This window comes from Mytilus trossulus, chromosome 2, assembly GCF_036588685.1.
Source record: "Mytilus trossulus isolate FHL-02 chromosome 2, PNRI_Mtr1.1.1.hap1, whole genome shotgun sequence".
NCBI lineage: Eukaryota > Metazoa > Mollusca > Bivalvia > Mytilida > Mytilidae > Mytilus > Mytilus trossulus.
In genome coordinates this window covers 44,394,915-44,419,718 of record NC_086374.1, presented here as the reverse complement: position 1 = coordinate 44,419,718, position 24,804 = coordinate 44,394,915, and the positions used below count along the sequence as shown (strand labels likewise).

General features: G+C 33.2%; 1 protein-coding gene across 1 annotated transcript in view; it reads right to left on the bottom strand.

Annotated features, from left to right (window-relative positions):
• Window positions 1–1,759: 1,759 nt before the first annotated feature.
• Window positions 1,760–24,804, bottom strand: part of LOC134705788 (uncharacterized) — a 474,551-nt gene continuing 451,506 nt past the window's right edge. The window contains exon 6 of the mRNA XM_063564505.1: window positions 1,760–1,794. Coding sequence (XP_063420575.1) covers window positions 1,760–1,794 — 35 coding nt within the window. The remainder of the gene's footprint in view (window positions 1,795–24,804) is intronic.

Genomic DNA, 24,804 nt, shown 5'->3' with positions numbered 1-24,804 from the left:
TACACCCTGTATATATTGATATTTTTTAGAATGGTTGTAAATGATGAATTTCTAGAACTTTTCAGGAGCCGTCGGAGAGATCAGCTGTGTTGTCCGAGCATTCGCAATCCTTCAGACTTTTCTTTCTGTAATTACCAACCCCATGTATAATGGTCTGACCTTGAATGTCTTGATAAACCACACTCATAACATTTTCCGGGTCGATTCACCACTAGGATGCTAACTGTAATATGTTGATTGACTGAGCTGATTTGATTAGATTATGGTTGTGCGTGTCTTAAAATTTGTGTCGTTCTTTTTTTCCTCGACGCGTTATTTTCTTCTGATAATCTACGTTAATCGTGTTCCGAATCATCTGCTAGGTTGTGCATTTCATACTATTCTCCATCCGTTCTCAGACTGATCCCCGAGCCATTTCATATTTTGTCCATGAGTAAGAATGTCCAAACCTTCACTTATGTTCCTCATTGCATCCGCTGTTGAGTGTCATTGTTGTCTTGAGTTTCTGTTACCTCTGGTGTCTTTCATCATCTTTGATTTTTGTCGTCTGAGTGTCTGAATGTGTTGGACCAGTGCAGCTAGAATGATTGTTGTACACAAAGAAGAAAGAAGAAAATAAAACGCTAAAAACATACCGTTCTTAAAAAATAATCCTTAATAATCTCCGGAATGCTGAAAATAGATTTATAACTTCCCATACTGTGATGAACATACTTTTGGCTTTTTTATTTAAGCCAAAATTACACACAAAAAAATCTAAAATAGTTTAATATCCTGAAAAAAATCCAAAGCAGTTAAGTTTTTTATGGAATTTGGTCATATTCAGCATCAAAAGGGGTAAAGTGTGTCAGGTTTCTAAGTGACGATAAGAATACAGTTACATCTCCATTTGTAATGTTTTAGAATAAGGTCCATTTCACATATGAAATATAAGATGATGAAATCTTTGAACAAACATTTTAAGCTTAAACATTAGAAGACATTGCCATTCGAGTAATAGTTGATGACGACGATGATGGATTGCTGTTATTTGTACGTTCAGATGCAATTGAATGCATACTTATGATGAGGAGATTTAAATGTGATATGGAAATGTGAAAATGAACCCTGCTTGACTGACAAAGACATAGCTAAATTTTAAGATGAAAAACAGTAAGGCACAAAACTAAGCATTCAATCTGACCCTTCGGGGGATCAAACATATGACCATTCGATATCCAGGCGAGATTACGCAAGTTGTAAGTAAGAATAAAAGTAATAAGTGAAACAACTAAAAACTTTCAGGTTAACTTATAGCATAAGTATATAATATAAGTTTTAAACATTTTGATTTTATTTTTAAATACGATATCCTTTTTTGATTGTTTGTTTGTTTTGGGGGGATTTTTTTTGTTACACCATGTGCATGAAAGCGCATTTTTATAACAATCCTTTCTAAAACTTGTCTGTTTATAGATTTGAAATTAAAAAGAAACACAGGTTTCGACGCCCTTAGGTAAAGTTGGTCTTAAATGGATTTTGCTATTTCATAAGGTATTTTTTTGTCATATAGCTCTTTCACCAAGAGGCAGATGTCAATAGCAAGCTCAAAATTGTATCAACATTTATAAAAGTTCTGAATAAGTTTTAAAAAGGTAGTCAAACATGAGCCATGCATCAACATATAATTCTTTAAAAAATTTAAACCACTAAGATATGCCATACAACATATATTGGTACTATGCTTGGGAAAAGGACATCAACATTTGGCGGGACTAAGCTATGGTTTTAATAAGATCTTAACACTCAAACTTTCTGCATCTGCAATAATAATCATAGATCAAAACAAAATTAATTTAAAAAATCGATGCGTTAAAAAATCAGAACAGGTTACGCCACTTACCTAGAAATACAAAAGGTAGCATATACATGGTAGCTTGGTTACATAAAATCAAGTTTATATCAAAAACAAACAATACTGCATCAAGGTGTAATGCCACCATTATTTTTTTCCCTATAAGTCTTTTAGTGCGGTGACAGAAGTGTAAAAAGACGTCTAGATCGCGAGTTTAATCTCCCCAAATAACACACGGCTAAAAATGGTCTTAACTTAAAGACAAATATGTCTTCTTTCGTTTTTGCCCTGTCGTCAAAATTTCGTACAGTCACATTTTTCTAAAAAGTCGTTTTAATGACTAGTAGTATATTGGAGAGTTTCAATCCCCCTTTTTCAAAATGAAAAATTGTGTATGTTTGCTTAAATTTAATTGAAATAGTTTTTCCTGGAGCTATTTTTATATGTCAAAATCTTCTATTCCGTATTTTTTTTTATTTTAATCTATAAAATTTGCGAAAGTTTGGACTGTTTAAAATTGAGGTAATTTTAATTGCAAATTTAGACACAAACTTCAGTTTCTTCTTCATAGTAGTTATAAAGATTATCCCATTATATTTTAAGCATATAGTAATTCATAAAACTAATAAGTGATAAAAAGTTTGGAACTAAAATATGAAAGAAACCTTAAGAAATCAATGGAATAAGAATGAGAAAAAAACTTCAATTTCAACACGGAACTGAATCACTTGCCTTCCGTCACATTTTGTGTATTAGTCAATAATTTGCTCTCAACTGATACATGGAATTACTACCTTTTTCGTTATTATATACACATATTTTCATTATTGTACACTGATATATGCCACATACGTTGTTTGAATATGTTTATATTCTATGTTTTTTTGTTATAAAACAACAAATATACTTTGTCAGAAAAGTCTTATTGTAAAATCAAAATAATTGACGGATAGTTTCAGTAAATATTCCGTGATATATTAAGTCCGTTGCAACTTGCTCCATTAAGTCAAAAGAAAAGACAAAAGTAGTGAAATTTTATGCAGTGCTTAAAAAAACCACTGAAATTTGAATCAGATGAGCGTATTAAGAATGTTTTATCCGTGTCAGATAAGGTTAAAGTTAAAACAGGTTCCCGTCCATCTTTTAAACATCAAGCACTGTCATTTTGATAGCATTACAAATTTTTTGCTAACTTAACGAAAGAAAAAAAATCCAAACCCATGAAAGCAGATATCTTAGATCACGATACTGCTTTTAGTAAAATTATTTGGCTATTGAAAACAATTTAATGGTAATTCCCATGACACCGTTACTTGATAAATATAGTTAAATTCTCCCTCGCCCTGCTCGTCCGAATTTAAAGTATTTAATCTCTAATTCAATAGGCTATAAACAAAACAAACACAGATATAGGATTAGTTGCTCGCAGTAACATCTTATTTCTCTTGCGATACAATATTTTATTTTACTGAATTGTACATATTTCTTCAATCGAAACATTATATAAACACATGACATATAACATTGTTCCTCTTTCGCATCGTTTCTTTTCCCCCGGCTAATGCCTCCAACGCCTGTACGTACAACAAACATAGCAGCAACTGCACATATACCTATGTGACCAACTTCAACCCGACGTAACTGCGAGCACCTTCGATACTAATACAACAACAAATGGAAGTTTTTAACGACCTTGACTGGCTATACAGCCCTTGCACGGTCGGTATACTAATACATTTAAATCCCAAACTTTATATAGTACCTTTAAACACCACCCATAAAAACCGCCAAAACTTTCCTCGTGCCTCCTGTACTTAACATCAAACTTATAAATAGTACATACTGTTACAAAACCAGTATCCGAACTATACTAGTTCTCATCTGTAAATATTAACTACAAATAGCAAACGGGAAAAACCCTATTTCAAACGAAATAAAATACATTCAAATTCTCCCTCGCCCTGCTCGTCCGAATTTAAAGTATTTAATCTCGAATTAAATCGGCTATAAACAAGACAAACACAGATATAGGATTAGTTGCTCGCAGTAACATCGAAACAAAGGAAATGAAACAGTTCAGAATAAGATGCTGATATAAAAAGTCTTTTGAGATATTGCTAATTGAAGATAACTCTCCAACCACTAAACTAGACCAATATCAGTTTCAAGTCGACAGTCGGAACGTCAAATACGACATATTGAACCGGAAGCTTCCGCAATAGATAGTTACTAGAACACACCCGCGAAATCGCGGGCATTCAGAGGGCAGTTTAAAGAATGTAAAGTGTTGTTGGAAGAATTTTGTAAAATATTGAATGACTGGAGAATTTCAGCAAAGGTATCATAAGTCATAGGTTATTGGGGATAGGAAATTGCTTTTTTTTTTTTTTTTTTTTTTATCCCTCCTGATTATTTCCAATATTCCCATTTTTGGTTTTCTATCAATTTCAATATGAACAAACATTTAGTATGTTATGAACATTCAAGTAAGGAGCCTGTAATTCAGTGATTGTTGTTTGTTTATGTGTTACATATTTGTTTTTTGTTCATTTTTTTGTACATAAATCAGGCCGCTAGTTTTCTGGTTTGAATTGTTTTACATTGTCAGTTCGGGGCCTATTCAAGTAAGGAGCCGGTAATTAAGTGGTTGTTGTTTTTTTATGTGTTACATATTTGTTTTTCGTTCATTTTTTTTGTACATAAATAAGGCCGCTAGTTTTCTGGTTTGAATTGTTTTAAATTGTCAGTTCGGGGCTTTATAAAGCTAAGTATGCGGTATGGGCTTGACTCGTTGTTGAAGGTCGTACGGTAACCTATAGTTGTTAATATATGTGTCATATTGGTCTCTTGTGGAGAGTTGTTTCAACATGGCAATCATACCACATCTTCTTTCTTTTTGTAATCAATGAATTTTGTAAAAGATTTAATGACTGGAGAATTTCAGAAAAGGTATCAAAAGTTCACATGAATATTTTTAGCGCTTATCTGTATATTATGAACATTCATTACTATATATAAATATAGTGTATTTACTTTCAATTCGAAGTTTACTAATCGATCCATAGTGGTCATTGATAAAGTATACAGACCCTCTCTATTTAATAAACTCTGTGACTGCCGTGGATAGTAAACTTGAAAATGATAGCAGATAAAATTCTGAAAATACACTTTATTCTTTGTATATGTATGTTCAAATTATACAGAAAAACGCAAACCGGAGGTCTAATCTGACTTAAAATTTCGTCCAATGATTCTTTTGTTAACATTCATAAAAATCTAAACATATATGTATATATCCGGATGCCTTTTTTCTCGTTTTTCTCCAAAAATAACTCAATCTGAATAAACATATGAATGGATGACAAATGGCACTATGTTTTGCAAATCTTGAATCGATGGATAATTTCTCAAACTGTTTTCCTTGATTCTGTTAATAGAAGAACACAATCAAAACTTCATACATACATGTACTTGTATCTTAATCAGATAGACATTAAACTCTATTGATATATACATCAACTTCTAATCATACTATGTGATTCAATATGTTACACAATGCAACATAGCTCATGAAAGTCTAAACATATAGATATCTCAGATCTACATACATCAACTCTATATCACACTGTGTGATTCTTTTGTTAACATTCATAAAAATCTAAACATATATGTATATATATCTATTATATCAACAACAACAAAAAACAAAGTCTACAGCTATGTCTGAAGCTCTGACTTTGTACAAGGTTTCTTATTATCTTTGTTACATTTTTATTATCGATTTTAAATTAAACAAGTTTTCCACTCAATATGTTATGTACCATGTGTACGGACTGTAAAATATTACTGCTTACCGTTTTAAAATCTCTCCAAGTTGAACTCTTGGTACTGTCCGATATATCTCACATAAAAACGGACTACTTTTTTATACCTATACCTGCATATTTGTGGCATCCGGGAAATAATTAGCACATACTTAAGGTCTCCAATATGGTACTAAAACTCTGATCGTTTTATAGTAAAAGCGACCTGCTGATAAAATAAAATCAAAAGTGTGGTATTTAATGAAAAAACATATCAAACTGATGATTATTACAAGTCTCATCTTCATATTAATTGTATACATATATTTAATTATGTTCAAAAGTTAATGCCTTCATATTTAATCTTTTGTTTTCTGTATATTAATTTAACTATACAACATCCCATGGTGCATTGTGCAACCAATCACATCGCTCCCATCGACAACATTCCATGGTGCACTACACTGTGCAACCAATCACATCGCTCCCAGCGACAACATTCCATGGTGCACTACACTGTGCAACCAATCACATCGCTCCCAGCGACAACATTCCATGGTGCACTACACTTTGCAACCAATCACATCGCTCCCAGCGATCTAATAAAATAAATTTCATACACACCATTTCAAACTCATCTGTAACTCGTATCACTCTTCGTGACAAAATCATCTCACTGCGAGAAGATTTAAACATATGTTGTTTACATGTCTCAAATCTAGTACAAGTCTTACAAATTCTTTATCTGAACTTTGTACTGAAACAGTAATCAGATTTTGTACAAAAAGTGGACACTGTAATATTTAGTGAGCATTTCATCTATCAACTTTTAAATAAAAGTTGCATGCTTAAAAGCTGATTTTTTTTTCATATTAATGAACTCAACATGGTTCAGATGATGATTATAACAAGTCTCATCTTCAAATCAATTGTATACATATATTTAATTATGTACAAAAGTTAATGCCTTCATATTTAATCTTTTGTTTTCTGTATATCAATTTAACTATACAACATCCCATGGTGCATTGTGCAACCAATCACATCACTCCCAGCGACAACATTCTATGGTGCACTACACTGTGCAACCAATCACATCGCTCCCAGCGACAACATTCCATGGTGCACTACACTGTGCAACCAATCACATCGCTCCCAGCGACAACATTCCATGGTGCACTACACTGTGCAACCAATCACATCGCTCCCAACGATCTAATAAAATAAATTTCATACATACCATTTCAAACTCATCTGTAACTCGTATCACTCTTCGTGACAAAATCATCTCACTGCGAGAAGATTTAAACATATGTTGTTTCCATGTCTCAAATCTAGTACAAGTCTTACAAATTCTTTATCTGAACTTTGTACTGAAACAGTAATCAGATTTTGTACAACAAGTGGACACTGTAATATTTAGTGAGCATTTCATCTATCAACTTTTAAATAAAAGTTGCATGCTTAAAAGCTGATTTTTTTTTCATATTAATGAACTCAACATGGTTCACATGGTTCAGTATTGAATGGAAATATATAACCAAATTCTGTAGTATTTTAAAATAAAATCATAAACCTGTAATGCGGGGTTCACACATTGCCGATTATTGCTCCCGATTGAGATCAGACAGCAATACGAAACGAAAAGTGAAAAAGTCGGATTAGTATCCTCAATTATCTGGAATGTCCTATCATTGTCTGAACGCATTCGTTTCAGTTCGTAACAGATTCCTACGGATCGGGAAGGGTCCGAATAGTTCGGCAAAGCATCCCGACAGTTAAGTGCGTCCCGTAACATTCGGGGCAACTCAGCCGATTTTGTCTAGTCGGATTACAATCGTGGCTATGTCGTGACAGATTCTGCTGTATCGGATCGAATTCCGAACAATATCTTGTGTATTCTGGACGTGTCCTGTGGAACGGGAATGATCCGGAGTAATTTTTCATAGTTGTTTTTCTGCCGATTGAGTCCAGATTGCATCCAGATCTTGTCGATTGCGAACCGTTTTTTGCCGAAACCGTTCCGAAACAGTCCCGTTATTAATACGAAATTCGTCATGCCTGCGTCACACTGTCCCGATTTTTACGCCGATGGCAACACGATTATGGAAATTTTCTAAATCGGGACTGATCGTATCCAGATCGGGCTATTCGTAGTGCCACCTTTAACCATCGTAGAACCATCGGCCACTTTTTCTAGCCTTCGGGGAAAACTTCGGGAAGGGTTTAAATTTTTTTAACATGTTAAAAAATCCCCGATGGTGCGTCCGATGTTGAGGGTTCGTAATGAGTTCGTATCACCATCCTCACCATCGTAAAGTCAACGGGAATGCATCTTTGAACATCGTATTGCATTCGTGTTCCCATCGTTTCGATCGGGCAGTTTTGACATTACGATGTCTACACGAATGAATCACGAAGATGCCCGAAGGTCTTACGATGGCAACACGACTTCGTGAAGACCTCGTAATCCCGTCGTGTTGCCATCGAATAAAAGTACGAAGGCGACAAGATGGAACTACGACGGCAATAAATCCAGCTGAATGTTAGTTTATTTTCGCGCTAAAATACATTTAAAGTGCCATGCGCAATATGCACTGATCAATCTAATACGACAGTTAAGAAAGACGTTCACAATAAATGGAGCTCATATCATATGATTCTATGAGAACAAGAAAGGCGACAGCGTTGTTTCTATCAATTCAAATGGAACAAGCAGAGAAGCTTTTACAGGCTCAGGATTTACTTTTACAAGTAAAATATTATTTTTTTGTCAATTTTTCATATCAAGTAACATAATGAAAATCATAAACGTGCCTCGAACACCAACACTGCAGGTACACGTAAATAGGGAAACCAACTTTTTATGTTATGCCCCACCTACGATAGTAGAGGGGCATTATGTTTTCTGGTCTGTGGCTCCGTTCGTCCGTCTGTGCGTCCGTTCGTCCCATTTCAGGTTAAAGTTTTTGGTCAAGGCAGTTTTTGATGAAGCTGAAGTCCAATCAACTTGAAACTTAATACACTTGTTGCTTATGGTATGATCTTTCTAATTTTAGAGCCAAATTAGACTTTTGACCCCAACTTCACGGTCCACTGAACATAGAAAATTCAAATGGGAATTTCAGGTTAAAGTTTTTGGTCAAGGTAGTTTTTGATAAAATTGAAGTCCAATCAACTTGAAACTTAGTACACATGATCCCTATAATATAATCTTTCTTATTTTAATGCCAAATTAGATTATTACCAAATTTCACGGTCCACTGAACATAGAAAATGAAAGTAGGAATTTCAGGTTAAAGTTTTTGGTCAAGGTAGTTTTTGATAAAATTGAAGTCCAATCAACTTGAAACTTAGTACACATGTTCCCTATAATATAATGTTTCTTATTTTAATGCCAAATTAGATTATTACCCAATTTCACGGTCCATGGAACATGGAAAAGGATAGTGCAAGTGGGGCATCCGTGTACTTTGGACACATTCTTGTTCTTCATTATTTTGATTTTTTTTATGTATCGTCTGAGTTGTTATCACACGAATGTTTACTCCATACACGGCTGGTAATCTACACACGCAGAACATTTGGTTCTGCAATGAAAACCGTGAGAGGATTTTCCGGTTGTGTTTGAGTGGAGTAATTGTCACCGCTTCAAAAGGTACGTACATTTCTAAATCGCAATTTTCTTATTCGACTGATCAAAATATTGAAAATTGGAGAATGCTATGCTGTGGTGAATACTTTAACGAAGAGATACATGTATCATTTACTGTTGTACGTGGATTTGAACTCCTACAAAATCAGTTGCCGCACGAGAACTTGCCTAAAAAAGTGACATTTTGATTTTGAAATGGTTCTATTAACAGACCTACAAGTTCAAATTTACTTTTTATTGGGTCAATGGGTATGAATGTCGTTTTGGGCGATGTGTACACTGTCCGGTGTTGATAGACATCTTAATAAATCTAAAAATCTTATATTTTCATTTTTTAATGAGTGAGGGGATCGGTTCTGATTGAGGACATCGTGAATGCGTGAGGGGACTTGAAATCTTATCTTTATATACAAGCTATCAGTAGTTGAAAGTTGCCTTAATATGGTTAGATTGTTTATGAAAAAACAAATTTGTGTGCATAAATAAAAATTATGAGATAGAATTTTGAAATAACAATAAATGACCATGTTTTCTTTTTATGAATAAAGTCTAACCAATAAATTTCAAATATGTGTCCAAATTCGTGGATTTGGGCAAATAATCGGTATAGTTTACTATTAATTGGTATTTATTAATAAATGTTATTTTCATTGTGATTGATAAATGTTATATATCAGTATTGCAAATTTAATCCTGAATTTTGTCTATCCTTTTTTTGGGATATTGTTTAAGAAATTCATATATTACGTCACTTTGTTGATGGTTTTGGCTAACTCGCCTGTGAATTTTTATTTGCTGGTTTAGGTAGTTTTATGTATCCGTTTTTATTTTGTAGTTAGTCACCACTTCGATTTTTATCATGTATATCTATTATATGGTCATTTTATAAAACATCACTGGTTGCAAAATTATGAATTATTCGAAATAACAAGGATGTTCTTATTCCTGGCAGAAACCCTAGCCGTATTAGGCACAACTTTTTGGAACTTTTGGTCCTCAATGTACTTGTCTTGTCTTTCGAACTTTTTTCATCTGAGCGTCACTGGTGGGCCTTTTGTGGACGAAAGACGCGTCTGACGTATTTATAAGTGTTTTTTTAAACCTGGTACCTTTTATTAGCTATAATTGGAGTGTTTCTCTGTCCTATATGTTCTATCATTTATTTGTATTGTAGTCCTGTCATGTAATGTTGTCTTTAAATGATATATTTATCATTTCTGTGAAAGCGGGAGGTTTGGTATGCCACAAAAACGGGTTCATCCCACCATTTTTTCTTATAATGTCCAAGTCAGGAAAATGGCCATTTTTAAACTGTATAAAAAATATGTGGTATGATTGCCAATGAGACAACTATCAACAAAAGACCAAAATGACAAAAACATTAACAATTATAGGTCACCGTACGGCCTTCAACAATGAGCAAAGCCCATACCGCATATAGTCAGCTATAAAAGATGTTCGTTTCTGTGTGTGTTAAAGTTTAATTTTGTGTTGCTGTTGTTACGTAGTTTTCCTCTTATATTTGATGTGTTTCCCTTAGTTTTAGTTTGTAGTCCGAATTCGTTTTTTCTCAATCAATTTATGAATTTCGACAACGGTTTACTACTTACTTCTATGAACAATCTGACCACATCAAGTAAGCAACTTTCAAAGACTCATAGTTTGGATATAATATTATGATTTCACGTCCCCTCACGCATTCACGATGTCCTCAATCAGAACCGATCCCCTCACGCATGTCATTATGAAAATATGATGTTTATAGATTTATTGAGATGTCGATCAACACCGGACAGCGTACACGCCGCCCAAACCGACATTCATAACCTTTGACCGAATAAAAAGTAAATTTGAACTTGAGGGTCTGTAATTACAACCATTTTAAAATGTAAATGTCACTTTTTTAGGCAAATTGTCGTGCGGCAACTGATTTTATAGGAGTTCAACTCCACGTACAGCAGTGAATGATATATGTATCTTTTCGTTCGAGTATTCACCACAGCATAGCATTCTACGATTTTCAATATTTTGATCAGTCGAATAAGAAAATTGCGATTCAGAAATGTTTTTACCTTTCGAAGCGGAGACAATTGCTCCACTCAAGCACAACCGGAAAATCCTCTCACGGTTTTCATTGCAGAACCAAATGCTCTGCGTGTGTAGATTACCAGCCGTGCATAACCATTTTGTTTTCTATATGTCATAGTTTGCCGCATTTGTTGTTTTCCCCACCTCCTTCCTTTTGTCTATATTATTATGATATTCTCCTGGAAAGAGCTCTTTTTGAATAAAGGTTCCATTGCCTTAGCTCAGTAAACATGGGCATAATTATGGGTGGTTTTTCAGACTAGTGCACATTTTACAGTTCAAACAAGGTAATGTCGAGCGTGGCATCCCCTCGTATGTAACATATTGGGGACAAATATGGACACTATATTTGTATATGACACATGCAGAAAATGGTCAATTGAATATGCATATATGATACATAAACTGTTTTTTTAGAAATCAACCAAAACATTCAGTTACTGGAAATACCTTAAATATTGTCTTTAGAACCAGCAGGTAAAAAATGAGCAACCAATTTCCTGTGTATTATGGTATTTCAAGGAGAAAAAAACAAGTCCATCTGTATGACCTTGACCTTTGGCCTTGAACGTAAAAAATGTCAGATCAATACAAGGAGGAACAATATACCAAATGTGGTAAAAATCTTTTGAAGCATATTGGTTTTAGAGTGTCCACAAGGGTGATATTGCCTTGTATTACAACTGCCACTGTGACCTTTACCTTTGAACTTTAAAGTCAATCGCGCGTAAGATATTCTTAACGAGTAACACCATACCAAGTTTTGAGCATTTTGGTTCTAGAGTGTCCATAACAATTTTATCTACACGCAACTTACATTTAGTAGGCGAGGGGATAATAAACTAAGTTTAAGACATCGTATGGTCATCGCGTCATCATCGTAATCCATCCTGTAGCCTTCGTAATCAATCGTGTAGGCTTTGGCTGAGATATGAAGCTTAAATACCCGTCTTCGATTAACTTTCGTATGTCCATCTTTTGCTATCGTATATAATTTCGGCACCATCGTATAGACTTCGTTATTCATCGTACTTGCTTTGGTAACTTTTTGGTATTTTAACGAGATCGGGACCTACTTCGTACGAACTTACAATTTTCGCATTTGGGTGTCCATCGTATATAAAAATTGGGACAGTGTGACGCGGGCATCAATGATACCCACGTCAGAGTCCCGACAATTACAGAATACAATACGACTGAGACCAGACAAAACCGTTTGCAATGCGATAGAGCGGACTCTGATAGGATTACGTTTTTTCGAACGGATAACTTCCGTCAGCGTCGGTTCACTGTCCGGTCACTGTCTGATCTCAGTCGGATAACATTCGGTAGAGTCGGGACGCAGTCGTGACAGACTCGGTCGAATTTTACCTGGCGAAAAATACAAATCGGATTAGAAGCGGATTCAGAACGGTATTATCGGGACTATATTCGCTTAGAAACGGTTGAATATCGGTGCTTCCTGAATACTATCTGATTGTTGTCGTGATCAAATTATTTTTTTTACAAATTTTAATTTAAGTTTGAATTTCCATCCACGATTCACAGGATCTTGATCAGACTTTTAATAAATTTTAATCGGGAATGGTCCTATCAAGAACGGTAGTAAAAATCGTGAATGTGTGACCCCAGCTTAAAACAGTTTTTTTTTTTGTTTTTTTTTTTTTTTTTAAAAAGAACACAAATATATTGATATTCGCTTCTAACTTAATAATACGATCTCCAGGCATGATTTCAGAATGTAAATAAAGTCAACATTATACTCAACTCCGTCGTGTGAAAACATGTTCCTCTTTCGCATGGTTTCTTTTCCCCCGGCTAATGCCTCCAACGTCTGTACGTACAATAAACATAGCAGCAACTGCACATATACCTATGTGACCAACTTCAACCCGACGTAACTGCGAGCACCTTCGATACTAATACATTTAAATCCCAAACTTTATATAGTACCTTTAAACAACACCCATAAAACCGCCAAAACTTTCCTCGTGCCTCCTGCACTTAACATCAAACTTATAAATAGTACATACTGTTACAAAACCAGTATCCGAACTAGTTATACTAGTTCTCATCTGTAAAAATTAACTACAAATAGCAAACGGGAAAAACCCTATTTCAAACGAAATAAAATACATATCTTTCCTTCCTGTTGATTCAGATTTAAAACATTCTACTTGTAAAATGTAGTCTAAACTCATTTCGGCTGTTGTCTGCTCTATGCTCGGTTTGTTGTCGCTTTGACATTCACCATTTCCTTTCTCAATTTTATCATTTGATTTTTATGGAAATTCAGTTGTCAAACAATTTCAACAAGTTCAAGGCAAATATTATAACAATATTTAGTAGCAAAAAAACTATTTGAGATGCGATATCAGCTGCTAGTCAATTGAAAACTGACCTCGGAATCTCAATGTCAACTGTAATAGATACAAATCACGGACAGATGTTTTATTCCGCTCATGTATGCTTAGAAAAGACATCGATACTCTACAGAAGAATACCCAACTTCGGATGAATTGTCTCTTCCTTCTTCAGTTCAGCCAATGCCTTCGTATTTATCGCAATTCATTTTATGGTTACTCGATGCAGTTGCATACAGCCAAGACTATTCTCGGAAAATGGCACCAGAGAAATTGCGTAAATGCTAATCAACTGTTGAGTGAGTCGTTTAAGTGGCCTTTTTTCCCCCTCCTTTTCATTTAGGATTGACATTACAAATGTACCACGAGTTTTGTTTAAAACACCTTGTTGAAACTTTGAATGCCAATGGATTTTATGCTTCTAAAATTGAAGTGTGACGCTAGTACGCTACCCAATGTGTTGCCAACCATGAAATTGAGCGAATTCAAGATAGTGTGTTCGTTTCGGATAATGTTTCCCCAGTATCTTTGCAGACAAGCATATGGATGCCATCGCTCTTTCCAAAAAAACCTTTAGAGCTCTGTTAAATTTTGAATAAATTGATAGGGATGGTTTGAAGCTGTTATTTTTTAGGAACACTGTACTTGTAAAGAAAAACTCAAAATAAGGTGTTTGCTTTGAGAAGAACCTTTCATGTGCAAACATGTGGCCAGGAGTGAAATGTGTAGAAATATTAAAACATGTCTTGTGACGGTTGATGAAAAAGAAGATGATGGGGATGACGGTTGATTATGTATAAAGCTTTTTGCACTGGTACACACGGTCCCAGGCCCCAGGTAAGGGGAGTGTTGGCGCGCCCTTAAACAAGTTATACTTCGCCACATTCTGTATGTGTCTGTTTCAAGTCACGAGACGGTAATGCAGTGTTTGCCGGGTTTTTTTTCCTATAAACTATATTTGTTTCTTTCTTATTTATTTTGTATATTAATCAAGTCGATAGATTTTTCGTTTGTTTTACATTATTCATTTCGGGAATTGAAGACTATGCAGTATAACTTTTACTCATTGTTGAAGTCCGTACGGGACCTATAATTGTTAATTTATGTCTCATTTGGTCTCATTTAGAGAGTTACATATAATTGTCTCATTTGCAATCATATCACATCTTCTTTTTCTTATATGAAATACTTTTAAAGTTTGTGGTACGTTGCAAGGAAAAAAAGGGGGATATAGGTACAAACCCTATGATATAATAGATATTTACCAGAGTTAAATACACAACAACAGATTATACTATGGAAGCAGTAATAACTGTGAAAAACAACCAAAAACAATGAGTAGTCTATAAAAAACCTGAAGTATCCGCAAATTCAATTTGAGGTCATATTTGACTGAAGAGTTATATTGCTTTGGTTTGATACCTCAGCCAAAATGATTTAGAAAATAATTTTAATGTATTGCCCTGCATGACACTTGATTTTTTAACCGAAATTGAAATTTTTCATAAGGTTAAGGTGCTCAAAACATTAAATAGGTTGAAAACTTGATTTTTGAAGTTTTGTTTATAAAACGTCGTTTAAGGATTTTTTTTAATAAAACAAAAATCTCATTGATTAAGGTTAATGTATAATAACAAACTTAATAAAGCCAAAACAGTATCATTTGTATTTAGGTATAGTTTAGAAATAGAAAAAAATGTCAAAATTCAAACCCTCCCAAATTTTCAAAGATTTTTACATATGACCTTTGACCTCAATTTGAAAAAAATGTGACCATATCAAGTCATGACGACAGGCATAGTATTATAGTACACGATTTCCTCTTTCCAATGATATATTATATAGGTGTGTGTTCGGTGGGGAGATTAAATTAAAAAAAATCTGCCTTCAGTCACCGCACTATTTGTTAAATTTCCACTTTTCAAAAAAAATGTACAGAATTTATCCTCGTTCCAAATAATAAATAATTGGCATGAGTAATGTTTAATTCTGTTCAGTACTACAGACAAAATTTACAAAACATTTCATTGCATATAAGTAAATAACTATCACTGGGAGTTAGCCAATAAAATGTTCTGTCTTCTTTTACATGTGTACAAGCTTTAGTAACAATGTAACCTTAAGTTCTAAAATATTCTATTGATGATTTGAAACACTCAAGATATGTGTTTATGACTCAGAAGTGTTTTACGGAAATGTAATGTAGGATTTATTTCCAACACCTGTCAAATACAAGGGAATATTTTAGTCGACCCTTTTCATATGCAATCGGATGTGGAGTACTATGATGTTGTGATATTACACATAAAGAAAACGTTTTTGTTGAATAAAAAATGAATGTGATTGTTTTCCTTTGTAATACTGGTTATAATATGCATTTCTGTCAAGTATTCTTCATAATCAATTAGTATAAATACGTTAAATTAATTTGAATAACCGGACCATGATTCTTCTTTATCTATGAAAGCATGCACCATCGAGAACATTTATTACCGCACCAACAATCCTATATTACAAATTGATTATTACAAAACTTGACAGTAATGTTTGAAATAACCAATATTATAATCATTATGACTTAACTATTAACACAACAAGGAAACTTATTGTTCTAAATCTTTTGAGCGTCTGGACTGTTCCAGGGACAATGTTGTTAAGGAAATGAATGTCATTTGTGTGGACTACTTTAAGTTGGTTTACCTAAAAAAAAAACATGGCGTAGTAGGGTGTATCAACACCGGTCTGATGATACAGATCCACAATTCAGAGTTTTTATAACCATATAAAGGAAACCGGACTATGAACCTTCTTAATCTATGAAAGTATGTATCATTAAGAAAATTAACCACCACATCGATAGCCTTTTACTACGTATTCCTTTTTGGAAAGATAGATATTTTCTGGATAAGGGAAGTATGTACTGCAATCCCATGTGGTTGCAGTGATAACATCAAAGGAGTAGGAAATTTCAAAATCCAGCCTGCAGTGATGGAAATTAGCTTATTTGAAATTACTTTCAGACAAAATCGTTGGGCAATAAAAAATTACGATTAAAATCTGGTTAATGTAAATTAGTCTTCCAAATCTAGATCGTCGTCTAGGAACTTTGATGACCTTTGTTCATATCGTCATGATTCGCTCGATTTTAAAAGATATATTTTTTTAGCACGTGACAATGGTTGCCTTAATTTATTTAATCAAATATACAGATTGGTCAGTATAGTTTGTGATTCAGCTCTTTTTCGTCTTTTTAAACCAGTAAGATGGGAACCTTTCCATGAGAAAATAGGTTTAATATTCCGTCCTGTTCAGTTTACAAATAACTGAATTGATGCAATGAACATCAGGAACTTTCTACATCACAAGGAGATCACATCTAAAATTACACTTGTTTATTTTCAAATTCAGCCTGTTCCTATTTTAAATCAAGTACAACAAAATCGTAGTATCTAAAGCAAGCATTACATGACCTTGCTTTAGAACAAAACCACTGTTCCCACTCGCTTTACATTTTGCAGCCCCTCTGGTCATTATTAGGTCTTTCCACTTTTCTGTGGAAAGACCTATTGTTTTTCTTCTGATTTTTTTATTTTTTTTGCGATAAATATTTGTTTCGCAAAATGTCGCTTAGATATTTGGTATATGATATCGAATAGTTTATGCGCTTTTGAAATTAACCCTGCGTAACCGAATACTTTTCTTTGTAGGAGTTATCTCCCCAAAAACTGTTTTCCTGGTGTTCACTTCTCCTTCGCAACCGTAAAAGATTACGACAAATCTATATTACAAAATTGTTCGTTATATCCTTCGCTTAATTTGTCCTATTTTTACCGAAGCGATATGAACGCTCCATATGAGATTTATTTCCCCTTATGCATTTGATATAAGTGATATGCATTTTTATCTTGTAAACCATAAGTGATAGAGACCTAGGATTTTTTTTATTTGAGGTCCTTGGTCCAAAAAAATGAAAAATTAGGTCAAGGTCAAAGGTCCAGAAACTGTACAAGATATCGAAAAATATTTTTTTCTAAATTGTTAGTTGCGACATGTCGTAACATGTAAAATTTGATTGCAAGTGTACGTTCAACGTAAAAGTGAGTTTTCTCCCCTTTCGTATCTAAAAATACGTGTATGGTGATATAACTGATTTACTAAATATAATTAAGACCTATGGTCTTTTGATTTGAAGTCCTTGGTTTATAACCTTGAAATTGATATCAAGGTCATAGCTTAATTTGACGTTCTAGATTTTGACCCTCGCTTTTAGCTTTTATGTATACATGATAAAGCCATGAGACTTTTGGCAAAAGGTATTAAACCATTTAACCTTGAAAAAAACAATCGGAAATGACCTTGTGTAAACCGAAAGTAACTGTTTTTTTGTACTTTATTAATATAAAAGTATATAGAACCAGATATTTTTGGAATCAGTGTTAATTAAATATTCAAATATTATCTGAAGTAACATTTTTCAAACCGGAAGTAACAAATTATCTCCCTTATTTAAAAAAAAATAGTATAGAAACAATATTTTTGGAATCAGTGTCAATTAAATATTCAAATATTATCTGAAGTAACATTTTTCAAACCGGAAGTAACAAATTATCTCCCTTATTTAAAAAAAAATAGTATAGAAACAATATTTTTGGAATCAGCGTGTAATAAGCTATCCTTTAACGATTGAAATGACATTTTAAACTTAATTTTACAATTTCATATTAAAAGACATAGTTTTTGGTGGAAAGACCTTTAAATTTTTAATTATACTTGGGATCTCAATATAATTCAGCATGAACATATCCAAAAAGTGATATATCATGGACCTAAGTTTGGAGTACCCAAACAAATCAACCATAACTTCAAAACAATTATGGATTCCATTGAGGAGTACGCTATAGCACGGACTAAACGAGAATAAGTTGAACTCGATACTTTGTCAGAATGGGTCAAAACAACCAGTATATTATAGAACATCGCATTCATAAGTTGAAAAACTGTAAGAATGATAGATCAAAGTTACTTTTCAAAGACGAAGAGGCTGTAAATTATATAGCATCTCTTCACTATAATCATGTTGTTCTTCGGACAAATTTCAAATGATATTGTCTTAAAATGTAAATTGTTCTACTACGAGTGTCTCGGTAACGAATCAGGATCAAATGAGCACTCAGGTAATCACTATTACAAAAACATATCATTTGACAAGTATGAGATTTTGGTGAATCATAAGTCCTTCATGGCTTTAATGACCTTTACATTGAACGGCAAGTTGGAGGACTTATTTTGACTATAATGGATACATACGTACGCTACCCAACATACCGTACACACAAAGGTACATTGCCGGATCATCTGCATGCTTGAAGAAATAATTGTCCATTAGATGTAAGTGAAAAAGTGTCGTAAGAAATACTGTGAAACTGTTTACTCGCGTAATGGTATTAACCATATGTGTTACCTTAACAAAATATTAAAAAAAAACTTCTGTATAATCTCAAATATCGATCTTTCCCTAATATTAGTTTTTATCAAAACTTAAGAGGTTTTAACCCTGTTACATTCATTCCCAAAGTGAAATTTACAAATCGTCACAAGAAATAATCAATATAAAAATGAAAGCATACTATACATTTATTACTTTGGGATACCATACGGCATATTGTGTTAGTAGTGAACAAACAAGTAAATCATGCTGCACAGAGGAAGAAGTGATCTGTATACTCGAGTTTCTTATTGACAACATGTTTGTTGAATTTGTAGGTAGACTTTTTATCTTAACTTGTCGGAATTCCTGTAACAGTGCGCCTCTTCTTGTCGCCATCTTCTTGTTTTCATATGAGTCGGAGTTCCTTCACACGCTTGTCAAAAACAAGAAAATCAAATAAGCCAAATCAATTGATTTCACATACAGATATATTGATGAAGTTCTTTCAATTAACAATCCAATCATTTCTGATGGTTCCATTACTATATCCTCAAGAACTAGAAATTTAAGAAACAACAGTCATGATTGGGACATAAATGCTTCCCTTTAAGTGAATAATTTGTTTGAACTGGTTCAAAAATAATTTATAACTTAAAACTGTATTATTTTTTTAAATATTCCTTAAAAAAATGTTTTCTATTTGAGCAAAATATAAGAAAAAAGTCGAAAATGTCAGAAAAAGCTACAAAAAACACTTAGTATGGCTTGAAATGTTTACTTATATTCATGATTAAGTCTTACTTCAATGCAATTTTCTCCTTAACTGTGTTTTTGCAACGCATTTCACTCAGAAATTTTCATTTTGCAATATTTCGCTGACAAAGAATGAATTTTTAACTGAATTCAATATCCCTTATCAGATTTAATTTTCAGTGCTGATAAAACAAAATCATGATAAGCAGATGACACCGAACGATTAAATTTTTGTATATTGATATGATTAGAAAGAATACGATATTTTCAGCAAAATATCATTTTATCTTATATTCAATGATTGATAACAACACTTTATGAACGTAGAACATGTCATTATTATTAATACAGCTAACTTCCTAGTATTAATACCACTTGTTTTCGCCGCCCTCCCATCGTGATTGACAACCCAGATAATACCTTTTTAATAAAAGCACGAACACTCATTTTTAAAAACATATTTTAGTGAACCTCACTTAAATACAACATGTATGTAAATATGTTTTTTTAGGTTTCGAATTGATCCCCGTATAAATACGACTTAAGTATTCTCTAATATTTTTTTTTTATTATTAATTTACATTCTTTTTAACAATGAAAATATACACAATCGTTTTGATCTTTAATTTGATTTTACAAAACGAAAGTTTAACTACCGGGAAATATCAGAAAAGGAAAGACAATTTTATTAAAGAGAGAAATAAAAAAATGAAGTTGGTGAATCTAACCTATGTAGGGAGAATGTCGGAAAGCCAGTGTGCAAACGTCTGTTTGCAAAACAGTGACAACTGCTGTGAGATAACTTATGCTACCTCGACTCGAGAATGTAAACTCGGACAGTCTGGTTGTTGTCATACGATTTTTGATGACGTGTCTGGTTCAAACCTCCTACACAGCAGTCGTAAATTTGGCGGTAAGTCAAACTATTGCTATGTTTTTTTTCTTCTTTAAATCGTGAAACTGCTTATGATGCAAGAAGTCCAGAATATTAAGACCCATTCCCCTAAATGAGATCATGAAAGCTGCACATTTTTAGTAAGCAGTCATCATTGGCGTAACAACATATTATCAACCACATTGAATATAAACTGAAAATGACTAAATCACTTATTTCCTCAGTAATTTACAGAGCTTTTATAATCTTAAGACCGTTTCTGGCAAATTTTTTTTTGGAAGACATAATGTAAACATTGATAATTTTAGTTTTCCTTAAAAGGGGTGAAAATTCAGGTTTAAAATTAGTAATATGTCCGATATATTTGCTAAAACGTCATCAAAGTTGGTTGCATGCAGCATTTCCAAAGTTGTAAAAGGTAAAAACAACGGTTTAACTTTGATTCTGTGAAGTTCGTTTCTCTAACGTTGGTAAAATCTTAATCTTATGTATACATACTTTAATCTATTTGTCATATTTTCTTCATCTTCCATCCAGTTCACATATTCTGTTGGAGATAGTTTTTTAAGAATGTTGTTGTATTTAAAAACGATGCTCAAATCTCGTAAAACGACTTAGAAGTAAAAAATCGTAAGTTACTAAATGCATTCAGTTTGTATTTCAGAGACAGTACATAATTAGTATTATTAGTTAGATAGTGGGCTAGTGACCTAATACGATATTTGGGTCAGTTTTCATACGGAATTTTCTGACCCCATGTATCGTCTTCGGTCATTAGCACACTATGTAAAATGGTAACTGTACCAACTTTCTTAACATGTGGTATTTAGACTAATGGCATCTAAAGTGATCAATGCCGTTAGTATTAGGAACCTACCTCCTTTGACCTATCCTTTAAAATAATGCCAATAATACCAACTTTTTTTAATTGTGTATCACCAGCCCATTAGTCATCACTTCAGTGGGCTGACATGAATTATCATTGATATGGTCATATTTATAAATTAACTGCTTGCAAAACTCTTGAATGTTTCTTATACTAAGGCTTTTTTTACCTCATGAATAGATTACATGTACCTAAGCGGTATTTGGCGAAACCTTTAGGAATTTTGGTCCTCAATACTCTTCAACTTTGTACTTTATTTTGCCTTTTAACTCTTTTTGATTCGAGCTTCACTGGTGAGTCTTTTGTAGACGAAACGAGCGTCTGGCGTAAATACATATTTTAATCCTGGTATCTATGATGATATAAAAAAGAAGATGTGATATGATTGCCAATGAGACAACTGTCCACAAGAGACCAAAATGACACAGACATTAACAATTATAGATCACCGTACGGCCTTCAACAATGAGCAAAGCCCATACCGCATAGTCAGCTATAACAGGCCCCGATAAGACAATGTAAAACAATTCAAACGAGAAAACTAACGGCCTTATTTATATAAAAAAAATGAACGAAAAACAAATATATCACACATAAACAAACGACACCCAGGCTCAGTTTATTTACATTTTTTTTCAATCGTTCCTTATCAATTATATTGTCTGTTGAAACGTTTAAGATTTTTCATCAACACAATGTTGTTTGTGAAAGGGGATATAACACCACTACTAACAGTGTATTGAAATAAGCCCCGCCTACTAACCTAATATGGAATATACACGGTATCCAAGCGGTTGCTTTTAACCAATCATAATCCTTAGAATATACACGCTGTAAGATAACTTTTAATATGCATGCATTATGTAGATAAATACAAACTTTGGACCTACAGTTACAGGTTTGACTCATCTTTTAGCATTTATAAGTTGGTAACATCGTAAAAAAATATGTCATGTTTTAATTAAAGTGCCTAAACATGCTTATGGGTCATATAAATAACAAACATCTCACAATTGTATAACAAAATAGATCACATTGTTAGTATGGCTAAAATTGTAAAACTTAATGTTATGCGGTAATCTTTTGTATATTTTAGACTACATTAAGATATTGTTTGTTTCGAACGGAGGAGTTTCGGGTGATTGGTCAGATGACGAATTTTGTACCAAAGGTCATTACGCTATTGGTTACAAAATGAAGGTATGCTTATTAAATGGACGTTACCCTTTAATATAAAACTGTAGAACTAACGTCATAACTTGCATGGTACACCAGAGGTGACTTGCTGCTATTATACAAATGTAGCCTTTGTATCAGGTCGATACAAGGATATACTGACCTGAAAGAAGCAGACTGAGGACAAAGTACATAAACTACGGTCCGATATGTATTAATTTGGAATGTATAATCATTCTAGTGAGTCATTATTATTTTTAATTTGATCTTGCATTTTCACCCCGAAAGTAATTGAAAATAAAAGGTTGATATGTGTTCTCAAATTCAAATACAAATGCGTATTTTCTCCTTATATTTCGTATCTAAAAAAATGACGGTTTTTTTTAAATTTATTTGGCAATACGGCAAATGTACTTTTCAATACCATGTTGTGTTCAATCAGAAAATATTTGTGTTCTCTGCAGTAAATTACCTCACGTTTAAACAAAAACAAAATACATATATATATATATTATTCTTGTTTATCATTTAAAAATTTGAATTTGAAAAAACAAAGGTATAATTTGAAGAAAGATATGCGCGTATATTGGTCATCACAGCTGGTAAAAAGTGTTCGAAACTAATTATTGGATATGACAAATGATCAAAAGCTTAGGTTCATGTAACAAACGGAAGAAATCACAAACATGTCTACATACCAACAAAAGAAAGGTTTTAAAAATTGTATTTGAACATGTTTATTATTGGTCCAATTGTAAGTTCGAATTCACTATGCATATGGCTAATAATACCGTTGGGTATTCTTGATTAAACAAAGGTTTTGGATACACCAGATACGACAGTTAACAAAAACACGATCACGAAGTAAAGTTAACAAAAGGTAAGTGTTGTTAACATGTTCCAAGCTCAAAATTCCAAAGTCCATCAACACAAGCCAAACAAAGGTATCAAGCGATATCGACCAAGAGTATAAAATACAAATGTTAATCAGTATGGCAAATCAAGATATCGTTTAAAACAAGTTTATAATTATTCATTTCATCTTACAGACCTATATTTGGATGATTATGTAAAAGTATAACCTTACGTTAATTGAGATTATCATATATGCATACATTATTTTAACTACTAATGTTTTCTTTGACTCAAAGATTGAAAGATTCAAAGATGACATAGATAATACCGAACTGAATGCTATTGAAATTATATGTGGCAGTAGAGGAAGTGAACGCTGTGGTGATACAGCAAGTTCTGATCAACAGGACTGGGGAGATTGGACTGGGGAAGCACTTTGTCCAGAAAACACCTTTTTGACCTCATTCTCTCTACAAGTTCAGAAATACAATGTAAGCCCACTAGGTTTTAATCTGCAATAAATGTTTAATTGTCTTCTAAAGCTATCAGATGTCTTCTCAGATATTGCTATGCATAATTTACACACCCTTAAAATTGTCTATTTATAAATTTATAAATTATTAAGAAACTAAGGTTTCAACTCCCTCAGGCAAAGTTGGCTTTAGATGAATTTGGCTAATTATTTTAGGTATCTTTTGACATACAGCTCTTCAACGGTTTCGGTACTTATACATTTTCGGATTTTAAATATTTGGCTTTGAGCGTTCCTGATGAAGGTAAATCCAGAAAAGCGCTTCGGACGCAATAAATTAATAACGTGTTGTTTTCAATATATTAAACTATACGATGTCTAAATGAATTTATTGTAGTTAAAATACACACAAAATCATTTACAAAACAACCCATTCTTAGCTTCATTTTACTTCCAAATTTAATAAGTCAGTGTCAAAGACGTTTGTCTTTGCTCTTCGACTTCGTACTTCATTTAGCCTTTTAATTTTTTTAGCGTTACCGATAAGTCTTATGTAGACTAAACGAGCGTCTGGCACAAACGCAAACTGTCAATTC